The sequence below is a fragment of the Prionailurus viverrinus genome, chromosome D3, assembly GCF_022837055.1.
Source record: "Prionailurus viverrinus isolate Anna chromosome D3, UM_Priviv_1.0, whole genome shotgun sequence".
In the NCBI taxonomy this organism is placed as follows: Eukaryota; Metazoa; Chordata; class Mammalia; order Carnivora; family Felidae; genus Prionailurus; species Prionailurus viverrinus.
In genome coordinates this window covers 32,426,823-32,450,742 of record NC_062572.1, presented here as the reverse complement: position 1 = coordinate 32,450,742, position 23,920 = coordinate 32,426,823, and the positions used below count along the sequence as shown (strand labels likewise).

At 43.0% G+C, this 23,920-nt stretch overlaps 1 protein-coding gene and 1 long non-coding RNA gene across 14 annotated transcripts in view; one reads left to right on the top strand and one right to left on the bottom strand.

Moving 5' to 3' along the window:
• The window catches only part of LDLRAD4 (low density lipoprotein receptor class A domain containing 4), a 456,253-nt gene that overhangs the window by 406,956 nt on the left and 25,377 nt on the right, over nt 1–23,920 (top strand). For 10 of the 12 annotated variants that reach the window (XM_047827465.1, XM_047827458.1, XM_047827462.1 and 7 more), the window contains one exon: nt 20,627–20,781. In XM_047827465.1, coding sequence (XP_047683421.1) covers nt 20,627–20,781 — 155 coding nt within the window. Of the gene's footprint in view, nt 1–9,894; nt 10,102–10,695; nt 10,819–20,626; nt 20,782–23,920 lie in introns of those variants that run through there. The other 2 variants (XM_047827470.1, XM_047827469.1) reach the window with 2 other exon arrangements.
• LOC125149003 (uncharacterized) lies at nt 6,578–13,317 on the bottom strand. Of its 2 annotated transcripts, none has more exons than XR_007145775.1 (4): nt 12,623–13,317; nt 8,703–8,920; nt 7,786–7,848; nt 6,578–6,833 (listed from the first exon to the last, which is right to left on the bottom strand). It is a non-coding gene; the product is annotated as an uncharacterized LOC125149003 (long non-coding RNA). The 2 variants fall into 2 exon arrangements; XR_007145776.1 differs by having other exon boundaries at nt 12,947–13,317.

Sequence of the window (23,920 nt, the reverse complement as noted above, 5' to 3'; positions counted from 1 at the left end):
TTTTATGTTTGCAAGATGGGTACACTGACATTGCCTCTTTTGTTCCTAATATTAGTAATTTTAGTCTTTTTTCCCCCTTTTTTCTTTGTCAGTCTATTAAAGGTTTGTCAATTTTGTTGATCTTTTCAAAGAACCAAATTTTGGTTTTGTTGATTTTCTCTATTCTTTTTATATTTCATTATTTTCTGCTCTAATCTTTCTTATTCCCCTCCTTCTTCTTGCTTTAGGCTTAATTTGCTCCTAAATATTTCTTAATTTGATGTATGCCCTTTGGATAGTTTTCAGAGACTTTAAATAGTTAATTTTAAATAATCTTTGTTAGTTGCTTTCCTGGGGAGTGAGAACATGGATCTCCTTACTCCCCTATTTTAGAAGTGGCTTTTCCATAGTATGTTTTAAATATGTTCAATTTCAAACACATTATAATATATATGTGGATAAATCATGTTTTCCTTATGTAATTGACTAAAACTAAATTTTACGGCAAACATTTTTTTATTTTTTATTTATTTTTTTTTTAATTTTTTAATTTTTAAAATATTTATTTATTTTTGGGAGACAGAGAGACAGAGTGCAAGCAGGGGAGGGGCAGAGAGAGAGGGAGACACAGAATCCAAAGCAGGCTCCAGGCTCCGAGCTGTCAGCACAGAGTCTGATGCAGGGCTTGAACTGACGAAATGTGGGATCATAACCTGGGCTGAAGTTGGATGCCTAACTGACTGAGCCACTCAGGCACCCCTACAAACATTTCTTTCAAAAAAAAATTTTTTTAACGTTTATTTATTGTTGAGAGACAGAGAGAAACAGAGCATGAGCATGGGAGGGGCAGAGAGAGAGGGAGACATAGAATCTGAAGCAGGCAGCAGTCTCTCAGCTGTCAGCACAGAGCCCGGTGCGGGGCTCGAACTCACAAACAGCGAGATCATGACCTTAGCCAAAGTCAGACGCTTAACCCACTGAGCTACCCAGGTGTCCCAAAACATTTCTTTTTAAATGGGCAATAGTAAGAACTTTTTCTTTATATTTTATAAATACTATTAAAAGATTTTATTCAAATGTATGTTTACTGTAAATTTTTAATAATATACTTCACAAAAAAATCCCTAGCATATCATACGAGTGATTTCATAAGTGTTATTACTTAGAAGAGCTTAAGATTTTTTCAAATGAATTAAAGTCCAGTTAAAAGTTGCTATTAAGTAAATTATAGTACAGGTGAAATGCAGATATTTTAAGAACGCTAAGGGTGGGCCTTGAAGGACTGAAGTGTGCAGAACACTGGAATTTGATTCCAGCAGTGAAGTGAGAGAACATCTGAGGACTGAGCCTTGATATGACTTACTAATGGCAGTCTCAGGCAACAGTAGAGGTAGCACTAGAAACTGGTCTCCTGACCAGCATTAGACCCTACCAGGAGGAGCTAAGGCTGAAGTGTACTGAGGGCAGAATGACAGCAGAGATAACCTACAGCCTAAGAGTTAGGAGCCATTTATCTGAAATCTGATCAAGGTTCTCTATGCTATTTTATCTGTTTGAACTAAGACTCCCCAACAAGAGTATGTGTGACCAGATTGTACCCTGCAGCCAGCCTTGGCCAGGATTTCTGCCTTTAAGAGGAATAAATGGTAAATAGACAGTTTGGAAAGTTTTTCTGTTAGGCACATTACAGGGAAAAAATTGTAAAGGCATCTGCAATATTACCATTTCTGGCCCTTTAAATTAAAAAAAAATTCTGTTTTATTTGTATAACCAAGATTGAGTCTCTGCCAGAAAACCATTCATCCTGTTTGAAAATTCCAAACATTTTTATTATTGCTACTCTATTTTATTGTATTCTATTGGTTTACTAATTTTGAGTGTTTATTATTGGGAATAACAGATTTGGTTAAGGTCACTTTTTATAAAAACAGGACCACATTTCCCCTTATCCACATAAAAGGCACTCTTGAGTGCTTACTCTCCTGACCATTTGGGTTTCTGTTTGTTTCATGGTGGTAAGATGTCCTCAAAGCCTAGTTGATCTTCATTATCTCTAGCTAATCAGGGGCCTCAAGCCCATTTCCTTGTGGTGATTTCATTGCCTTTGGAGAAAGATCCCTCATTTAAAAAAAAATTTTTTTAATGTTTATTTATTTTTGAGAGAGACAGAGACAGAATGTGAGTGGGTTAGGGTCAGAGAGAGAGAGGGAGACACAGGATCGGAAGCAGGCTCCAGGCTCCGAGCTGTCAGCACAGAGCCCGACACCAGGCTCAAACTCAAGAGCTGTGAGATCATGACCTGAGCTGAAGTCGGACGCTCAACTGACTGAGCCACCCAGGCGCCCCAACGTCCCTCATTTTAAACAAAGAAATCTGACTGACATTATAGTGGGCTTAAAAATTGTCTTTTAGTTTCAGTAATTTTCAGTTCACAAATGAATAAGATATTAAGCTGAACAATTCCTTCAGGCACATTATTATTTTCAGTATTAGAATGGGTTCCAATATGAATCTCTAAATGAAGACGACATTTTAAATTAAAGAGAAAGGGTTATGGACATAATAAACTAGAGATAGAAAAAAAAAAGGATGGGATGCTTTTTTTCCTGGAAAACTCTGATTTTTATCAATACTTACATTTATTTTTATTTACCTTTTTATACTACCAGTATAGAACCAGCCACTTCATCATTTCAGAGCCCAAGAAAAGGAAAGGGATAAAAGACAATAGCCTTAACTTACCAGAGAACTGGTTTAGTTTAACCTAAAGGAATAATTACCCAAGGGTGCAATTAAGTTTGCTTCCAACAGTGTCTTCCTTGAGATGTGAAGACTTCCTTCTCAAATGGTAGAGTTAAATGGTCTCTGTGTTCTGTCAGCCCTTCCAAGAGCCTTGGTCTCAGAGAATTAATTCATTCCTCGAATCATTTACATGGGGCTTATTGATCAAGTTCCTTCTAAAAAATAGGATTTGGCTGAGGAGTGTTCCTTGAACCAGTCACAGTTTGGGTTCTGATTAGTAGATAAGAGTAGATTCTGGAGTGAGACTTTCTGATCTAAGCCCTGGCACTGCCACTTAGCTGTGTGACATTGGGCACAATGTTGGGCATGACCTCTCTGTGACTCAGTTCTCTCATCTGTAAAACTGGGATAAAAATCAGTACTCATTTCATATGGCACCTGTAAGGATTAAATGGCTTAATTAAATGAGTAAAATACTTTGGAATACTTCCTGGCACATAGTAAGTGCTATGTAAGTAGTAACTATTGTTATTACTTAGGTTAAAAACTCTTCCTTTTATAGGACCCTCATTTGTTTGTTTGTTCATTCATTCATTCCTTCCTTCATTCACCTGCTCCTTGCTGAGCACTCTGCCAGTCTCAGTACTTCACTAGCTCTTGCTCAGGATGAACTAGGGATGTCATGGACAGGACATTTCCTGGCTTCCTTTGTATCCTGTCTCTTCATGGTGACTGGTATATAATGAGTGCTCTGCTCTGACAGAAATGAGGATTGACCTCATGTTTTCAAAGTTGATCTGATACCAGAGAGCAGTGGTTCTTGTTTTTAAAGCATATGTGTGCTAGGCTTGTCTTAAAGTGCCAAGGATGAGAACTGAGTATAGTTATATAGATCTGATGTGATTTTGGATTAACTTGGATTTTAGCCTGTGATTTTTCTAGTGTTTGCCTTAGCATATGCTTTAAAACAGTAACTAAAACCCTGAAATGTGCTTTGACTTTTTCCCAACCTTTGGATAAATTAATGCTTTCACAAAAGCCAGGAACCTAAAGGTCTCAGAACTACCCAAACACATCCTAGAATTTACAAGCAAGACAAAGAGAAGCACCAGAGACGACAGCGTGCACCTCACCTCCACATTCAGATTGTCTAAGAAATGCTTGTGATTGCACAGGGACTTCTGCCTTCAAATCGTCAAGAATAATGATCATAACATTGTTCAGTAATTTAGCAATGACACACAGCAAGTATAGATGTCATGTACTGTGCCATATACTGTATAAGAATGCACAATGTTTGCCTGGAGTAGAGTGCTAATGAAAGTGGTATTTCCATCTCCAAGGGGCAGTTAAAGTTTTTATGGGGTTAAGAACTGGGAATAGAATCGTAGTATCTAGGATCTGAGTTGTAAACATCTTGAGCTTTTTTTTTTATGGTCTTCTCAGACAGAGGATGCGTTGTGAAGGTTATTCAGCCTTCTAGCTTTTGGAAGAAATTGAGAAATATATTTGAAAAGCAAAATTAAATATTTTTCTAAATAACCATATTGAATATTTTAAATTTTAAAATATTTGGTGTGTTTGTATATAGAATATATGCATATTTTACCTGAAATGTGAAGAGGCTAGAGTAGATCATTTCTACCACACCTTTAATGGGTACCCCCCCTTGATGATGATGTGGCAGTTTTATGAAGGCACCATGAACAGGTCTTGTTGATAGAAAAACAGTTTGGGAGGTGTCAGCAGGTGACCGCTGAAAGAATGCATGCAACACAGGTGGAAAGCCGGTGGGGTACGTAGGTGGCTCAGGTGGTTAAGTGTCTGACTCTTGATTTTGGCTCAGATCATATCTCACTGTTTCTTGGGTTCGAGGCCTATCTCAGGCTTTGCACTGACAACGTGGAGCTTGCTTGGGATTCTGTCTCTCCCACTCTCTGTACCCCTCCCCAATTCAGGCTCGCTTGCTCTCTCTGCCCCCCCCCTTCTCTCAAAATAATAAACTTTTTAAAAAATCACTAAAAAAAAAAAAGAAGTGGAAAGCTGTTTCTGGAACCCAAGTGCCAGGACTCTACTTTCCTGGTATCTGGCTCTCTCAGGGAACAGAGAGGCCCAGGAGGACATGAGAGTCAGGCCAAGTTCATAGGAGTGGACTGACAGCATCTTCGTAATTCTGCCTTTAAGAAGAGTCTGCTCATGGCACTTGAGTTTTCCCAGAAAGCAAAATTACAATTCTTTCTTAACATATATCCAGAAGTCCTTGGGGACTACTGAAGTTTTTATGAGGCATGCCAAATATCCTAGAAATTGTATTCCAACACCAGAGACTCTTACCATAAGCTAGTTGGCTTCACCATTATTGTGAGCCCTGACAACACAGTCCACCTCTCCTGCTTTTTTCTAAGAGGTGTGGGTGGATCAGTAACAGCCTATTAGTACAGTGGGGAAGACAGCAGCAAACACCTGCCCTGTGGTGCTGGGCCTTGCCTTTAGCCCAGGAGGGCAGCATCATGATTTTACACAGATGTGCATACAAATCCATGCATGTTGAGTACCATTGTTTAAAATCATTGTTGAGTAGCAATCGCTTGGGCTCTAAACGGGAGACCTAGGTTCTACTCTCATTTCCTTTGTGTGGTGTGCACAAGTTATATATTCTTCAAGCCCCTGTTTGCTCATTTAATCTGAATGAGGAGTTTGAATTTGACCAAAGTTTCAGAAGAAACTTTGATGTGCAGATGAATCACCTAGGGATATGGTTCAAATGCAGACTCTGGTTCAGTAAAGTCCAAGGCAGGATCCAAGATGCTGTACTTGTAACCAGCTCCCAGGTGATGCTGATGCTGCTGTTCCTTGGATGAATTTGGGGGTAAGGGTTTAGATATGTCTTCTTATTCTGTCCGCCTTCTACCCTATGATACAGGTATTCTTGGCCTCACTTTACAGATGAGGAAACAGGGGCTTAGCTCAAGCTGACATGGTCAGATGGCAGGACTGGATCCCAAACTTGGGTCTAACTGATCCCAGAAGTTAGCCACCATGAAAACTTTATATTGCCTTCCTTATTTTTTTTTCCCTGGGGCTTGGAAGAGTAACTGCAATTTTCAAAGGTATGTAACCTACTTGGTAGGGAGTAGCTTAGCCATTATGAAAATCTATATCACCATAAACACAAAATAATATATAATTCTTTTTTTCATTAGAAGAAAAAATATTATGGTGGCATAGATAAACTCCAAAGTCTTTTAATATAGGGAGTATTGTTGCATATTAGGAAGCTATTTTAAGGCTATTTAATTTAGACTAACTTATTTAATAAGCTTTTAATCCACCTTGTCAGCTTGCTAGCTCTATTATCATGTTGCATATTTTTATATTTGCTGACATTTCTACCAGATGATGCAGGTATCAAGCACTGTGGTTGGAACATATGCAGAGCATTCATATTTCTACATAAAAACCTATGTGTTGCAATTTTTAAGCACTAAGAATACATTAGTAAATTATTCCATGCTATAGGCTAATGTCTACAAATATCAAACTATTACTATGTTTTGAGTCTACAGGAGTCAGCGTTATTTTAAAATCCTCATTCATGACTTTAAATGTAGCAAACTTACTTAAAATGAACTGTTTTGTTTTCTAAAGGCCAAATTCCAGGGCTTAATTTTTATGTGGAAAACTTCACCTCAGAGCAGAATTTTACAGCATAGTCATAAACCTCAAAGAATAAGAATTTGTAATGGACAGAACCATTGATTCTTAACAGGAGTCACATTAACAGATATACAAGACACATAAAATGGTTCCAAGAGCCTCTGGCAACATTGAGATACAGAATCTTTAACATGGATTTGCAAGTTAGTGCCTTAAAGGAATCAAGCAGTCAGGCTTTAAAAATCCAAGTATTGATCTGCTTGACATACTTTGGTTAGTTCAGGGGACTTTAGTTTGGATAATTCTAGGTTCACTGCCCATTAAGCAGAATGATGGATAGAGTGGGTAGGAGCTTCTGAGTCAAGCTTCCCAGGGTTCCGACCTGCAGCTTGCCTCTTAGCAGCCATTTGACCTTGGACAAAGTATTCACCCTCTCTGAACCTCAGCTTCTTCCCCTATAAAGTGGGAATAAGAAAACATGACATGAATGTAAAAGATATACGGTGCCTGAAAGTGCCCAGAACATAACAGTAGATCTTTAGAAATGTTTATAAATGCTAATTTTCTGCTATATAATCATTATAAAATATTCCTAACTCTCCAAATGATATTTATCTGTGAAAATTTCTGTTGTGAGTGGGATACCCTTTGAGGGTGGGAATATGGTGACGAGAGACAGCAGGGCATGACCAAGAAGCCATGGTGATTAAATGCAAGGATTGGACCAGGCAAGATGCTAACCCAGGTTATATGTGATAGAGAAAGATTCTGGTATAGCAGAGCACCCCTTTACCACCTAGAGGTATTTTGTGAAGCTAATGACCCCCTAGTAGCCCCTGAGCTAAAACCCCTGCCCTGTGCTGCCTCTTTTGGCCATTGAGGTTGCAGATGCTCCTAGTCGCTTCAGCTTGTCACATTCAGACCTGGCTGGAAGCCAGTCCTTAGAGCTTGGTTGTTCAATTTCTTAAATAAGTAACTACCTACATACACATAGCACCTAAGACAAGTTCAACCCTACAGTAAATGCTTGTGTCAGATTGCATTGAAGGTCCAGTATATTTCCTCCTAGGATCTGTAATCACTTAGTAAATATTTGTCAGATGAATTAATGAAATGAAGATCTTTATAGAGGAAACCTGAAGATGTTGATAGAGTGGGCTTATGGAGACAACAGCTCTTCAAGTCCTTGTTGCTATCAACAGACCCTGTGAAAATGTCTATCTTAGGCAACCCTTCCAAGGTCTCTGCTGTACTCAGGGAAACCACATACAGCTTTGGGACATTTTTTTTAACTGCTAGTAAAAGCAGTTAGCCCATCAGAGTACTCATTTTAGAGATCCATATTTAAAGACCAGGAGGGAAGAAAGAATTCTTGAATGCAAATGGCTTTTACACTTTCCTACTTACGTGTTTTTATTCAGCAGACTAGTCTCTTCCCACACCCTTCTGCTGTGTGTACTGCCATTTTCTCTGAATTAAGGGAAGAGAAATATTGGCACTCATCAGTTAAAAGGCCCCAGCACAGCGATCCACATCCCATCAGCTAGAATTAGGTGTTTATCAGGACATAAACCCCTGGCTTCTGGGAACCCCTGGTCTGACCTCTGTGTTTTCTTCCTGAAGCACCCTCCCAGGCCAGTGCTTAAAAGAAAATAGAACAAAATCAAGACCACCACCTGGTGATTTAGCCTTGACAACCCTGTAGTGCATGCTGACGGGTGGTGACACGCTGGTGTTAATCAGGCAGCATGGCCAGCACACGTCAAACACAGCCCAGAGCGACTCTGGTAAACACCCACCTCAGCCAGCAGTGTGCCTGCTGTGCGGTTTGGGCACTGTTTTGAAAACAAACTCATCCATAAAGTCAAAAGCTTTTAAAGTGATTTTTAAATAGATTAAACATTGGGAACAATTGAACAGAATGAACAAGGAGCTTAATTAAGATTGACTCCCATGGCTCAAATGCCCAGTGATAAGGAAGCCAGCCAAACAAAGTAAGTGTGTTAAGGCTGAGTGGAATACAATACAGCCATTAAAGGTGAAAAATATGCTGGGTTCTGGGTTTTGTTTTGTTTTTTTTTTTTTGATACATGAAATACGCATCTCAAATAATGGTAAACCCCAAAGTGGACTATTCACAGTCATTTCAAAATGCAGGTATATCCATTAACAAATGACAGAGCCAACTTTTTTAACATTGACTAATATTTTCATAATATTGACTAACTCTTGATTTTCAAAAACAGACTTGCATGACAGTCATATGCAATCTTATGAATATTCCCTTTTAAGGACTTGATTTCGAGTGATCTTATCACTCGTACCGAACTGACTAGAAAGTGCCATCCCCAGATGGCAAGGACCTGAGGTTGTAGTGACAAGGGAATGTCAAAGACCAGCAGAGCCAGTCTGAAGCCATAGTGTCTGAAGCTTGATGCTTTCTGATGCTGACTCTTCTCTGAGGAGGGTCCCCTGCCCTGGTGACCACACCCCAGCCCAGTTTCCTGAGCTTCACCCTCTTCATTCACCCAGCCACGTGACTCTGAAAAGAAATTAGGGAAAAGCAGAACAAGAAAGGAGAGTTATATTTTAAATTTGGAAATTGCTCGAGAAAAATCAGGCTGTCTTGATTGGCACATGCAAATGTACGCAACTGTTAATTTTCCTGCTGAAATTCCCATTTCTTTTATCCACATGAAATCTCTGAAAAATCTTCTTGATGGTTCTTTTGTTCCTTTCCTGCCTCCACCACCAGTAATTAAAACATGAAATAGTGGTGTCTTCTGGCCAACCTGAGGACGTGGTGGTGACATCAAGCCCAGAACACTGCTGTTAGCCCCAGGTGACATGCTGGGGCCGACAGCAGGGACAGGCTGCTGACGTAACTGTCTTCGTTTCTAATGCTGGTAGTAACCAACAGCGTTTAGTTTTGCTTTGACAACTCCTCCTACAGCCAAAACTATTGTTATGGCCCACATGTCATTGCTATTTATCCTAAATAAGGAAAAACAAAGGCTATTCTGGGCGCAGAGCAGTGCTTGTGGCTGGGGTTATTTGCAGTATTACTATGGCACTCTGCCCTTTTCACTGTGGCCACACTGATTTTTTATGAAAAGTGCTAGAGCAGACACACAGCCTTTCCTTAAGTCTCTTCACACAGCCCCAGGGCATCAGAATGCACCGGAGATGCCTTAACGCACATATGAAAAACCATGTAGACCTCAGGGGAGACAGAGACCGTGCTTGCACAAAATGAACCAGGAAAAAGCTCCCTCCTGAGAGATGTCTCTGCTTTACCATTTGGACTCTTTAATTTCTGAACGTTGTAAACTCAAACTGCCTAGTAGTTAAGAATGAGAGTCCTGACTTTACAGCATTCTCTGTGGTATATTTTTGCTACCATGCATTGAGAAATAGAGGGGAGAGAAGTGAAGGGCTGACAGGGAAGCGAGAGTGGGAGGGGGAGACACTGAGTGTTTCCTGCTGTGGTTATGACTTTGCCAGTTGCTAGTGCACAGCTTAGCTGCAAGAGCCATGCGGACTGCTCCCATCAGTTAGAGAGAGACTCTGGGGAGAGGGGGACCCCAAGGATGGCCTGCAGCCTAGCTCCTGGCATGAGGGACGCTGTGGGCACTTCAAGCCAGGACGTGCTCTTAAAGCCGGATCCAGAGCAGAGAAGCATGAGTGGCTAAGAGTCCGTGCCTGTTTGCACGCGCTGCCTCGGTAAGCTCTCTCTCCATTTCTTCAACCTTGAAAGCTTCTAGCTGAGACCAAGGGAAGAAATATTGTGTTGAGATTTGTAGATCTCCCCCTTTCTGCTTTGTCTGGTTTGATATTTGCCTGTTAAAAAGATTATTGGATGCAGTGGAACAAGATGATCCGTTTAGCTGCATTCCGCTCGTCCGTATGTGTAACATGTCCCATGTGAGGCCAAACATGAGAAATGCAGACTAATCATTGCTGTATGTTGCTGAATACAACACTGGGTGTTCAGCTGCTCTCAGGATTTGAGACCCTGGACTTGTTATCTGCTCTGTGACACCACCGGCTTCCTACCACAGAGCTTCTGATTTCTGTGGATGGCAGTTGATAATTGATAGCCACAGTCTGCGGTCGGAGCCACAGCATTTGAGTCTAGCACCTGGGCTGGGCCCTGCTGATACAGTAGAGAGAGAGAGAGAGACAGACAGAAGCGCGCACACACGCACACACACACACACACACACACACACACACCCCACGCTGGCTATAACTGCAGCTCTGAGCTGCCTAAAGAGGAGATTGCCTGAAGCTGAAGGGATGCTTTGAACTGGGGGTGGGGAGGGGGGGACTGCGTCACGGTTGGACTCCCCCTGGCAGAGGACTCGAGTATGTCCAGTGACCACCTGAACAACAGCACACTGAAGGAGGCCCCGTTTAAAGACCTGTTCTTGAAAAAAGGTACACTTTCAGAGGCCAGCTGTGGATGATGCCTGCTCTCTGGGGTTTGTGGTGGTTGTTCCTGAAGTTTGGTCTGAGGACAGAGTTGAGAAGAGTAGAAACTCTTTCTCAAGAAGTTTGTATTTCCTTAAGAAGGGTCTATCAGCTCTGAGAACGCTTCAGGGCTTGACTCTGTAGGAAGATGTATTTTAGGCTTTTTCATCTTCTTTCTCTTCTGTGATCAGTTTGTTCCTGTTGGAGATGCTATACATAAATACACAGGTTTGTTGCTTTGGAGTTTTATTTTTTAAAATGTTCTGTACATGAGACTAACTCCCCCCCACCCCACCCCCAGAAATGCTATTACTTATCACTAGACTCATGGGTACTTTTTTTCACCCTGAGTCATTGAAAACAGCATTTGACAGAAAAGATGTATTTCTCAAGATGTGGGTGGTTTACTGGGTTGTTTCTCGGGTCACCAGTCTACTAACAGTAGACCTTAGGAAAGCAAACTGTGACTCTGAGAGGGAGACTGTGAGAGACAGACAGACTACTAGCTAGGGAGCATTCAGGAGTCACTGCTGTAAAATGTGAAGAAATGGTTACTTGTGCAGCTGCATATTTTTTCTGATACATTTTCCTAAATTAATAATGTGGCAGTGGGGTGGGGGTGGATTTTAAATGAATCCTATAGAGAGAATTATGGGTTTATGTATGTATTTTTTTCCATTTATAACATAGCAGAGGGATAGACTTCTAAAAGGTTTGTAATTGCTCTTACTCCTCTGCTATGTTTTCAGAAAATCCTGTCAATCATCTTTGATTGGAACATAGTTAGCTAGATTTCTTTCTGAAGAGATCGTGAGACTCTAGATTCTAAAATGCATGATGAAAAGTTGTATTGGATGAATGCTTGGACCTTAGTGGATTAAAAAGATGTTATTCTAGCAGCTGGATGGACTCGCAGTGTCTGCATTCTAGGGATTTGGTAGTCAGTCTAATGATTGCTCACTGATACTTGCCTGCCAGTGTCATCAAAGGCACCTGGCCGCGGGCTAGAGTCAGGCAGATGTGGGCCACACCTTGCCCTCAGAGCTCCCCGTGCCATTTGACTACACTGTGCTTTCACCTCTCCTCCTACAGAACATAGGTATCATTTCCTACATTTATATCCTGCAAAACATTTTATGTAAATATATTAATATAAATAGGATTCTGTAAACAGGTAACTTATAGCAACCATGAGGTTCTTTTTCCAGTGACTGTTTACACTGCCTAGAATCGTAATAATTGGATAATTTTTATGAGATATGAAAACCTTTGGTAAAACTTCATCACTGAAGTCATTAGTGTTTGGTGGAATTCTGTGCTAGACATTGTTAAAAGCAGATTAGCCAATTGGGACCTTTCCTTCCAGGGATTTCTTTAGCATTTTATCTAAAATGAACACTGACTTTGTGCCAGTCATGTGATGTGCTACCTACTGAAGATACTAGAAAAGATCAAGATACTATCTCAGAGCTTACTCCAGAAAATGGGCTCTATAAGTGATAAGTGCTATGACAGAGTGCAGCTGCATGCTAGGGAGCCCCCCAAGGGTAGTAAGCCTGTCATCAAGTGGTTAGGAAAGAGCTTCTTAAGGAAGATAAAGCTGGGGGGGGGTGACAGACACCAATTTGGGGTATTTCTATGGGGTTGTTCTTCTCCCTTTCTTTTGTTCTACTTGTTATGGGGTAGACTGGAGTAGCCAACCCACCAGGGAAAAGAAAATTCAAAATATATAAGATAATAATCATTACGATTATAGCTCTTACTGTTTTACCTTCTGAACTTCAAGCTGTGAAGTTATTCATATAACACAGGCTGAATTTCCCCCCCTTCGACCATGGTGTTTAATGAGTGTGAATTTTCATTCAGCCATTAAAGTCTCCAAGAGTATTTTTAAACTAACAGTTCACAAACTTGAGGCAATTATGGTCCATGTAGATTCCAATTCCTGCCCCCACCTGTCTTCCTGCCCCCACGTCCCTGTCTCTGTAGGATTGGGGAAAGAATTTACCAGCCTTTAGGAACATTCAGCACTTTAAAAGTGTCACAGAGCCATAAATAAAGAGCAAGGCACCCCCCACCGGGGCTGTCATCTCACCACACCCACTCTGCCCCGGAAAAGCTTGGTCGCTGTGCCTGAGCCATGGTGGGGATCTAGGAAAGCTCACTGGGAGAGAGGGTCTGCCCGGACTAAGTCTCTGTGGCAGCTAGCCAGGGTCTCAGTGCTGCCAATAGATTGTAGCACTTGGGGGAACGAAGTGGAGTGCTGCCATTGGTTAGGTGGCAGAGGAGCCATTTGTGGTGGCGTGCAGGGATTTGTGGAAAGCATTCAGCCCTTACAGTGATGTCACAATATTCTGCATGGCACCCAAGGTATTTACTTAGTGGGGTGAAAGGAGGGGGTTGATGAGAGGCACAGACTTTGCCCCCAACCCCCCATTTATAGGGTCTGTAAGGCATAAATCACACATCTGGAGCTTTAAACATTTAGAAAATAGGACTTCTGTGAAGTTGATATATTAATCAAGGAAAGACTACATGGAAGATGGTGTTAGCCATCCCACAAATAGAAATAAGTGTTATATTAGGAACCTAAGGTGGTAGAACCACGCTTTCCCAGAGTTCTTTAAAAATAGTACAGACGCTCATGCTTCTAGTATGAGTCAGTTCAGCTCTTCATTGAACCAGAGAATAGACCCACAGGCCTCACACAATTTTCTCTGTTCCTATAATTCTCCACTGCAGAGCTTGGAGTTTCTTAGGGATAGTTCTATAAAAGTAGAGAGATGTAATCATCACCATCATCACTGTCGCTGTTATAGTAATAAAGTAAGGTGCTATGATGCCTTCCTGTAAGTTGTAGGCTGAATGTATTATAACATTTCTTATGTTTGGATTGCAATGACTCATCCATTATAACCTTATGAACTAGAACCCCCATGAAAGGAGGGGGGAGTGTAAAAATTTGACTTTGGCCTAAAATTCTTTCCTTGCATGTATTGCTTTTTGGCATTGCTCTGTTGATGTCAGTATCTATTGGAATCAAGAAAAACTGACCAAGTGGGCTGTGTTCAGAGTCCATATTGGGCACATGAAATTTTAGAAACCCTAAAGTATCCTATTATTTTCTCAGGACTCTACTATTTCTATAGTTTTTTTTTAATCTTTCTGTTCTTAATAGTTCTTCCAGAATTCATTCTCTCCTTAGCCTCTCCTTCCCACCCCATTCCCAAAACCAAAATCACAAGCATTTTTCCTTTCTTTGTACCCCAAGTTCTGTGCACCAATGCACATTGCCTCTCCCCCACCACAAGAAAACAGACAACATCTTGTAAGGCTAGATGTGGGCAGACCAGGGTGAGGGAGGTGAGGCAACAAGGCCCCAGTGTAGTATAAGGTCTCAGCTGGCATCTGCCTCACTTCTATGCACAGACTGTTGTTCCTAGGCACAGGGCTGGATGCCACCTTGATTCGGAAAGCAGTAATGTGCATGCATCTGTCTGAAGAATATGCCTCTCAGGGCCTGTTTAAATTGTCTCCTATGGGGTGGGTAGTAGGCCTCACCATACCTTCTGCTGCTCTGTATCTATACCCTTTGCACCCTGGGTCTCCCAAGCTTGGAGCACGTTGAGGAGGAATCAGTGATGTGTAAGACAGGAGGGTGTGTGTGTGCACGTGTGTATGTGCGCATGCATGTGTGGGAAAACATGTGGCCAGGAACTGCTACCTTGAAGGGATGGTGGTTTCAGCAGGAAGTGAAGAGTGCTCAGCCTGCCTGAGCCCTGACTGTGCAGTACAGGAAATTGCTGGGTAAGGTCCCCAGAAGTCCCAAAAAGGTCTGTGGTTGAGATCTGGAGTGCAGATGTCTTAAAAATGGACACCTTGAAGAACAGGTGTGCTGAATTTCACCTGATACTTGCATTCAGAAGTGAGAGGTTTTGTTTTGTTTTATTTTGTTAATATAAAGCTTCTTTTACTTGTCCTGTGAGTTATTTTCTTGAGGAGGTGTAATATCAGGCCCTTGGCAACAGAGCCACATCCGGGTACTGCAAAATACTGTGCGGGCCCAGCTGCCTCTGAGCAATCTCCATGCAGGAGTGAAGGGTTCAGGAGTGGCAAAGGAAGAGACAGGAATCACCTATCACTGTTATTACACAATGTATGCAGAGAGAGGAGGAGGACTGGGTTTCCCATCTACCATCCAAGCTGTGATATCCTATAGTGGTGTGGTCTTTACTAAATTTGCCTTTTATGATGCATTTTTAGTAGAATTTTTCCTGTTTAAAGTAGAAGAGGGTGTGGGAAGACAAGTATCAGGCAAAGGTGCTCACATACCCCCTTGTGAGCTCGAAGGGGGAGTCTTGAAGGGAGAAGTTATCAGTAGCAGAGATCTCTGGAATCTGGATGTCATCATCATACTTGTCCTCAAGAATACTCTCTGTTCACTCTAATTTTCATTCTGAGAATTCTCTGGACCCTTTTAGCCCCTTATACTTTCTAGTTGTTAGTGTTTGAGAAAGCAGTCTTTTTTCATTGATGCATTTTGCCCAGAGTTCAAAGTGAAGGTCAGCTGCACATTTGACTGGGGCTGTGCCACTCTGCTGAGGCTCCATCCCCAGGAGCTCCACATGCCTCTCTGACTTCAGGGTTTCAAGAAACATGACAGGTGACCCTGGACTGCAAGCAGGGCCAAATCGCTGCTGCTGTGCTTACTATTGCTCCTGTGTCTGATTAGTACTTGGTTGTTAGGATGGTGGCCTTTGGGACCTGGGCCAGTCTCTGCGGGAAGAGCTGCCTCTCATGCTGGCCCAGGTGCTGTAGTAGCTGAGGCTCTGATTGGGCTTCTGTCACCCAGATTGGCCACTGGGCTACACTGCTAGGCTGCTTGCCTTAGTGAGTGGCACCCAGGGTGTGCCAGCCTGTGCTCTTGCCCCAGGTGAGTTCTGCATTATTCGGATGCCTGTGAACCCCTAGGGTCTCTGTGTGTACTTTGCTCCATAGATGCACCTGCTGTGGCTGTACTTGTGCATGAAAACTCAGGAGAGTGGCCCAGGAGCTGTTCTGACCACATCTCAAATCCTAGCATCAGGAGTATCTCCAAGAAATCCAGGCCGTTAGTGTTTGTACTAGAGTGCCTGCTGTCAAATCAGTCTAGACCACCAGTTCTCCACGTGTGGCTCAAGAATCTCTGGGGATCCCTGAGACCCCAGTCCCCAGTGGTTAGTAAGACCACATCTCCTTCATATACCTCAACCAGAACCAACATATCCCAACAGATTGAAGGTGAAGCAGGGAGAAGAATCCAGCTATCTTCTATTAAGACATATAAGAGGGGAGTCTAAGTGGCTTAGTCCGTTAAGTGTCCAACTTCAGCTCAGGTCATGATCCCACGGTTCATGGGTTCGAGCCCCACATCGGGCTCTGTGCTAATAGCCCAGAGCCTGGAGCCTGCTTCAGATTCTGTGTCTCCCTCTTTCTCTCTGCCTCTCCCCAGCTTGTGCTTGTGCTTGTGCTTGTGCTTGTGCTTACTCGCTCACTCTCTCTCTCTCTCTCTCTCTCTCTCTCCTTCTCTCTAAAATAAATAAACATTAAAAGAAATTTGAAAAAGTCATATAAGAGATGTTCAGAAGTGTAAAGAAATGCCACCCTTATCAATAAATTTGTCTTGAAAATAGCATATATAGTTGTTATATATTTTAATATATAATGTTTCTTTTTTAATAAATAAATATTTAAAATTTTCAGTATTGAATGTAAATATGGCAAACATCAATAGATGTCATCCATACAAATAAAGCTCTTTGGGGTGTAACCAGTAGCTTTTAAGAGTGTAGAGGGGTGGGGCGCCTGGGTGGCGCAGTCGGTTAAGCGTCCGACTTCAGCCAGGTCACGATCTCGCGGTCCGTGAGTTCGAGCCCCGTGTCAGGCTCTGGGCTGATGGCTCAGAGCCTGGAGCCTGTTTCTGATTCTGTGTCTCCCTCTCTCTCTGCCCCTCCCCCGTTCATGCTCTGTCTCTCTCTGTCCCAAAAATAAATAAACGTTGAAAAAAAAATTAAAAAAATAAATAAATAAACGTTGAAAAAAATTAAAAAAAAAATAACTGAGATGAAAGCACTGGAGAACTGTTGGTATTAAGCAAAGCAGGAGCGTGGGAGGAAGTGCAGCAAGTTTGGACATTTGGTGGGGCGGGAGGGGGGGGCGGTGCTTTCCAGCTGTTGGCACCTTAGCAGGGCCAGGGGAGGGCCCACTATACATAGCATGTTGACAAGAAAGCTGATGAAACACAACCTTAGAGCAGGTAGTCCCCTTTAAAAGAAAGATTCCATACACTTTCCACAACTAAGATCTTTCTTATTCATGCTTACGATGAACTCTTTAATGTGCTGTTAGATCAGAAGATCCATGTCCTTCAGAAGATATAAAATGTTCCATGTGCTGTCTCAGACCAAAAGAAATCAAGTCCAGAGCGAACACACATCTAAACATAAAAATGCAATCTATAAAAATCTTAGAAAAAATATTTTTAGAATACTGGAGAAGACCTTCTTAATCAAACAGGAAGCTTGGAAGCCATAAAAGAAAAAGTATTTCATGACATAAAAATTTATATCTTTTATACAGAAGCTCACAGCAAAGTTAGTGACAGACTAGGAGAAAATACTTGCAGCACATGTAACAAAGATTTGTAGTCATAATATGTAAAGACTGCTTACCAGTAAACAAGAGAGTTACAAATAAACTGATATGAACTAACATGATTATGAAAAAGAAATTGCCAATCAGGGAAAGACCTAAAATTACTAGTAAAACAGATTAAAACAAGATATATGTTTTTGTCCATCAGATTTGTGCAGATGAGAAGAGTGAGTATTCAGTGTTGATGGGCATGTGGGGCAAGAGCCTTTTCATGAGGCAGGGTCTCAGTAGCTATCAGCACTTAAAAGGATATGTCCTTGACCCAGAAATTTCAGTTTTAGGAATCTTTCCTGTAGGGATACTTAAAATATGGGTCAACACTCACATTACACACATACATACACATGCACATACAATCTTTTGGTCACAATAGAAAAAAAGCGGGGGGAACACCTAAATATCTATCACTTGGAAAATATAAATTCCAGTATATCAGTGTTCTGGAATAGATAGCCACCATAAAGAATGAGGTTGGTTTTTATATATTCTTGTTTTAAAATGCCGTGATACAATGGGTGGAAAAAAGCCAGCAATGTATTTGTACAATGATTCCACTCATTAAAAGAAGAAAGCCCTTATTTATTAAGCAAATGCACAGATATACACAATGGGTGAACTGTGTGAACCCCAGAATGGCATGGGGTTCAGTGGGGTCAGGGAATCCTGCAGGCCTACAAAGGACTGTTACATTGTACACTATTTCCTTCTGTATTGTTTAAATAATTTAAATTGTTTAAATAAGTCTTCATTATTTTTATAATAAAAATATTTTAAAAATCATAGATACACCCCAAGTGCCCATAGAATTATGGAAAATATAATTTGATTGCATTGCTACGGATGGTTATCTACATAGCTTTCTATATTCAGGAAAACATAACCTAGAAAGACGTCCTTCAGGTGAAGAATTAACCCATGAAGACTTTGTACAGGACACCTCACTGTAATCATCACTTTTCCTATTTTTCCATGTCCATAAAGCAATGAAGCTTTTTTGAGAAAAGAAAACATTTGTCAGTTTCAGGGCATGATTTAACCTGATGATCAGCCATTAGGCCTTGGGGTGTGTCCAGAACAATGACAGCAATGCAAGGTGGGGGTGAGGTGGAGAGCGCAGCACCTGGGTCTCACCGACAGCCAGGCTTCTCTGTCAGCCATGCCCATGAGATCCACCCTTTCACTGCCCACTAGGGCTGTACTCAGCAAGCCCACCCGGCCACAGCCACTCAGCACACAGGCGTGGCAGTTTGGTTCCCTCATACTCAGCTCTCCATTCTCCAGGGTGCATATTTGGGCCAGCCCCACGATAGGTGCAGGTGCAGTCCAGCCAGGTCCAGCAAGCATGTATGTATATCTTTGTCCCTCGGGTATGTAGAGGCCGAAGGCAGGAGTGGAGGGGTAGTGTCACAGGACAGGACATGGTGGGATCCAGGAACACCCTCCATTTACTCCAATGCCAGTTCTAGCCCTTCTGTTTCCAGAGTATGGATGGTGGGGGCACATAGGTGAGATTTGGGGAGGAGGGTGCTACCCCAGTCCTTTCCTGCATCATCCCAAATGTGAGCCCATACAGTGAGAGATAACACCTCCCCACTGGCTATCAGCCTGGGTCGTGCAGCAAGAGCATGTGTGTGTGTGTGTGTGTGTGTGTGTGTGTGTGTGTATGCATATGCACGCATGTGCATATGCATGCTCTGTATGTATGTATATCCACATCTGTGTGTATTCAAACACATGCATACATGTGTGTATATGTGTACATGAATGCAGCATGCCCTTGTGTGTACATGTGTGTTGCTGTGCTCATGTGTATACATGCATGTGTGTATGTGTGGGTGTATGCATGTGTGTGTTACTGGTTCTAGGCAGTAACACAATTGACAGAGCTCTCCCCTTTTTCTTGCTCTTCATTAAACCCCACACCTCCCCACCTCAGAGCAAAGTTGTGTGCTGTCTTCCTCATCTTCAGAGCCTCTCACTCTTTAAGTTGACACCCCTACACAATCACTTCCTTTGATTGTGTGGGGAGACTCAGGAAGACAGGTGGGCAACATGCAGCAAGGCCGTGCTAGAAAGCAGAAAATGTGTGTTCTAGGGTTGACCTTGAGCAATGGGACTCTGCTTCCTCCCTGCAAAACTGAAGGACTTGAATTGCCCATCTTTAATTGCCAACTCAGTGCGCTGTTTTGCTAGAAGTAATTCCATGGCACTGTACTAGAATGTGAAGCGTGTGCTAATGGCAGTTAGAAAAGACTTTGTAATGGCAGTGTCAGGAACCTGGTTTCTGACTGCTCATAAAATATGGTGTCTGCAGGGTTAGAGACAGTGGAGATGTGTTTTCTAAATTACCTCCAAAGGCAAAGTAAAGGAGGCAAAGGAGTAAAGGAGGTTGGAGCTTTTTATCAATATATTATCCCGTCAGTATAATGTGTAGATTCTGTGTGGATGTGCTTTGGGAAATGTGACTCAACCATAAAGATGGGGTTAACTTTCCTGGAGAGATTACACTGGAAGGAGCAGCTTCAGTTTTGTGAGACTTTCTTACCTCCCCTGGGTGGCAGGGCCATCTGGCAGGACCAGCAATCAGATGTTGGAGAGGTGACTGCACTCCTGGACCCGCCTGCCCAGGGCAAAGGGGCAGCGTGCAGCGGCCAGCTGGTGGTCTGCACACTGGGCTAGATATTCGAGTTCCATGTGTGAATGGGGTCAGTTACAACACAGCCCCTCTAGAGGTCTTGTAGAGCCAACAGAATACGTTTTCCTAAGGCCCTACTCATTATAAAATTTGCAAAGACAAGGTTTGTCTGAGCACCATGCTTGGACTGAACACCAGAGGCCTACTGGAAAGAGCCTCATGCCTGGGTCTCTCTTTCTTCAAATGTTATTCAATTGTTTGTGCTTGTGTGTGTGTGTGTGTGTGTCTGACAATGGTCTTGGGCAGCAGGCCTGGGGAAAAATAGTTTGTCTCTGGGAGGACCAGGTGCTTGCAAGAAGCGCTTGGTGACTGGTGGGTGTGTTGTTTAGAGAACTGGGTGACTGCACAGGGGATATGTCGCTAATATGCCTTCCCTTTCCATCGCAGCGGAACTGGAGTTTGCCCAGATCATCATCATCGTCGTGGTGGTCACGGTGATGGTTGTGGTCATTGTCTGCCTACTGAATCACTACAAAGTCTCCACACGGTCCTTCATCAACCGCCCACATCCAAGCAGGAGGCAGGAGGACGGGCCACAACCGGTAAGTGTGGCCTGAGCCTTTCGGTGCTGCCTAGGCCTCTGTCTCAGGCTCCAAACAGGCTGGGTGCCAGTAAGAACCCCAAAGCGGGACGGCCTCTTGAACCCACCTGCTATGGTCTGAAGCATTGAAAACTCTATGGAAGGTTCTGATACTTCAAGTAAAGCATGTGCGTCATGAGAATTCTGCTCAGTGAGTCCTCACAAACTAAAGACACCTGTGTAACCACTCAGAAAAGAGATAGGACCAGCCCCCAGGAACACACTCTGGCCGTACTCCTAGGCCTGCCCCCCACAAGGTCAAAACTACCTGCACAGCTGTCTGCACAGATTAGTCTTACCTGCTTCTGAAAAATATGTTTAACAATAGAATCATACAGTAGGTGTTCTTTTGTGTTTGGCTTCTTTCACTAAATCACCCATGCTATTACATGGAGACCTATTTTGAAAACTGGCCCTGGAGGTGTCTGGTGATCCTTAATACATTTGTGCAGCACTACCTGCATCTGTAAGACGTCACTTGTCTGAGATCAGCAGCATGGCAGGTGTGGGCAAGCTAGAAGTGGCGGGACAGCAGGGGCTCAGGGCCTCCTCAAGTGGATCGGGCTGGGCCGGGCTATGTAAGGGACTCACAGAACAGCCCACAGTAAGGCTCTACAGGTTGTTCTTTTTACAGTTTCTGGCTACTTCTTGCCCTGAGTCACACTCCTCTGGAAAATAAAATACATATTCAGTTAAACCGGTCTGTGATCTGCGCTTAGGAGGCAAAAGGCCACTGGCACTTTTTATTCTGAGCTGCTTTTACAATCTGTGATTCTCGTGGCCTCCAGTGAAAGGCTTGGGACTGTGAGTTTAGACAATTACAAGTTCTTGGTTTTCTGGTGGGCAAAAATGATACTGGATACTCAGCCCCTCAGAGCATGTGTCAGGACCAGGGAGGTCTGGTAACTGGCCTAGGGAGGCCATCATGGGTTCTGGCAGGTATAGGAGAGTGGCTACTGGGCTCAGGGCCCCTGGACCCCTCAGGAGGGCAGGGTCATAGTTCATCAGGGCTGCAGAGTTACTCAGTGACCCATCTGCTCTGCTGTCCTCATGGGAGGAACTGAGGTTTGCTGGGCATTCTGTGTCTGAGGCAGGCAGGGAGAGAGGGAAGGGATGGGACTGCTGTGCACCACCCGTCAGACTCACAGAGATGAGACAGGATGCCATGGGGCTATGGGGAGCAGTCCTGAGAAAGAACCCCTTTCTCTCTCTTGCTTTCCCTTGTCCTCTGCTGTCCCCTTCCTTTGTCTCTCTGGGTCCCCAGTTGGGCCCACTAGCCTCCTCCGGCCCTATTAACATGGCTTTCCTCACAGCATGACAGTTTCCCTGTGGTCCTGGGCCCTTTGTCATCCCAGCAGTCTGGTACCTGAGGGGTCCAGACTCACTGAACGCTGGTGTCCTAATGCCTATAGATTCCCCACTGTTGTATAAGGACAGTTCAGTTACCTAAAGGAGAGAACTAACTCTTCTGAAGTTCTGAGCACAGAATATACACAACTCCCCTGAGTTTAAAGGGAGAGGACAGAGAGAAAATCATACTCACAGCAACAGTTTCAGAACTGCAAAAGGATGAGCCGTCACTGCTTTGCCTAAGCCTTAATGCAAAGACTGGAAATGCTGACTCCAGCCTTGGGGGAAAGAGGAAAACTATCCTTATTCATTGTCATCAATAGATAGCTCTCAAGTTTCTATGAAGTACCTGCCATGAATTTACCCAAGTTCCCTGCCTTAGGCTTTCTGTTCCAATGCCTGAGGTATTTGGAGTCACTGCACACAGGGAACTCAGAATGCTTTTCTTATGCCTAGCCTGGGTCCCCACCCACCTCTGTCTTCCCCACATATCTGCTTTGGGGATCATCTTGCTTCTACCTGATTCACCTTGCTTGGTGAAGTGGCTCCTTCTTCCACTCCTCAGTACATATATGGCCATTCCTGCTGTCACTGCCCCCATCCATGTATCCTCAAATTGCCCATGGGTCTGCTCCTCAGACTGGGAGCTCCATGACCCAGTCAGGTGATGGGACAGGTACACACACAATTATACCCTTACCAGCAAAGAGGTTGCAGCAGGATGACAATTTTACAAAGGCAGAAAAGTGAAATTTTAAGTTTGTTTTAATCAGAATGTGTCTTCTGTTTCATTTGGGAATGGCTTTGAGTGGGGCGCCTGGGTGGCTCAGTTGGGCATCCAACCCTTGATTTTGGCTCAGGTCATGATCGTCATGGTTCATGGGATCAAGCCTTGCATTGGGCTCTATGCTGGCAGCATGGAGCCTGCTTGGGATTCTTTCTGTCTCTCCTTCTCTCTGCCTCTCTCCCACACTCACGTGCGTGTGCACTCTCTCTTTCAAAATAAATAAATAAACTTTTTTTTTTTTTTAAGGGAATGGGTTTGTGTCAAGGCCTCTTCCTGGGGCAGTGGCTCACCTGTGTCCACCCTGTTCCAGGACTTCTTGGGCAACAGTGCCTCCATTTCTTGACATTGAAAAGATAATTAAGTGATTTTTAGATGCCCCTTCAGGGCTATACAGCAAGTGAAGATAATCAGTATCTAGTGATTGTGTCTGCAGAGGTCTTTATCACACTCTGTGCCTAATTTTGTTAATAACGTCTGAAAGTTTTACCCCTGAGAGCTGGACCCTAGTTCTGAAATGCAGGCTGCACACAGCTTAGGGTTTAATTTCTTGTTACTACTATACTATTTTTTCTTTTCTTTGAGTGGCCCAGCACTGACTGGCTGCTGTTGCTTCTCAAAGCTTGGATTTTCCTCCTCAATAAAATGAGAATATGGATATTGCAAAACTTAGCAATGCGCTGTGTTCACCATTTCAAAAAAAATTTTTTTAACGTTTATTTATTTTTGAGACAGAGAGAGACAGAGCATGAATGTGTTTACCATTTCAAACTCAAGATGTATTTTAACCCAGTGACCAGAGACCATTCAGGCCCAGTCTGTAGCTCCATATCATGACTAGGACTATTAGCCTAATGTATAGTCCAAAGAGAGAGGAGAGAGAGTGAGAAAAAAAACCTTACTTTTCTTCTGAACACAAATACAAATGTAGACAGCACTGTGGGCCACTTACACTCTTTCTCTCTAC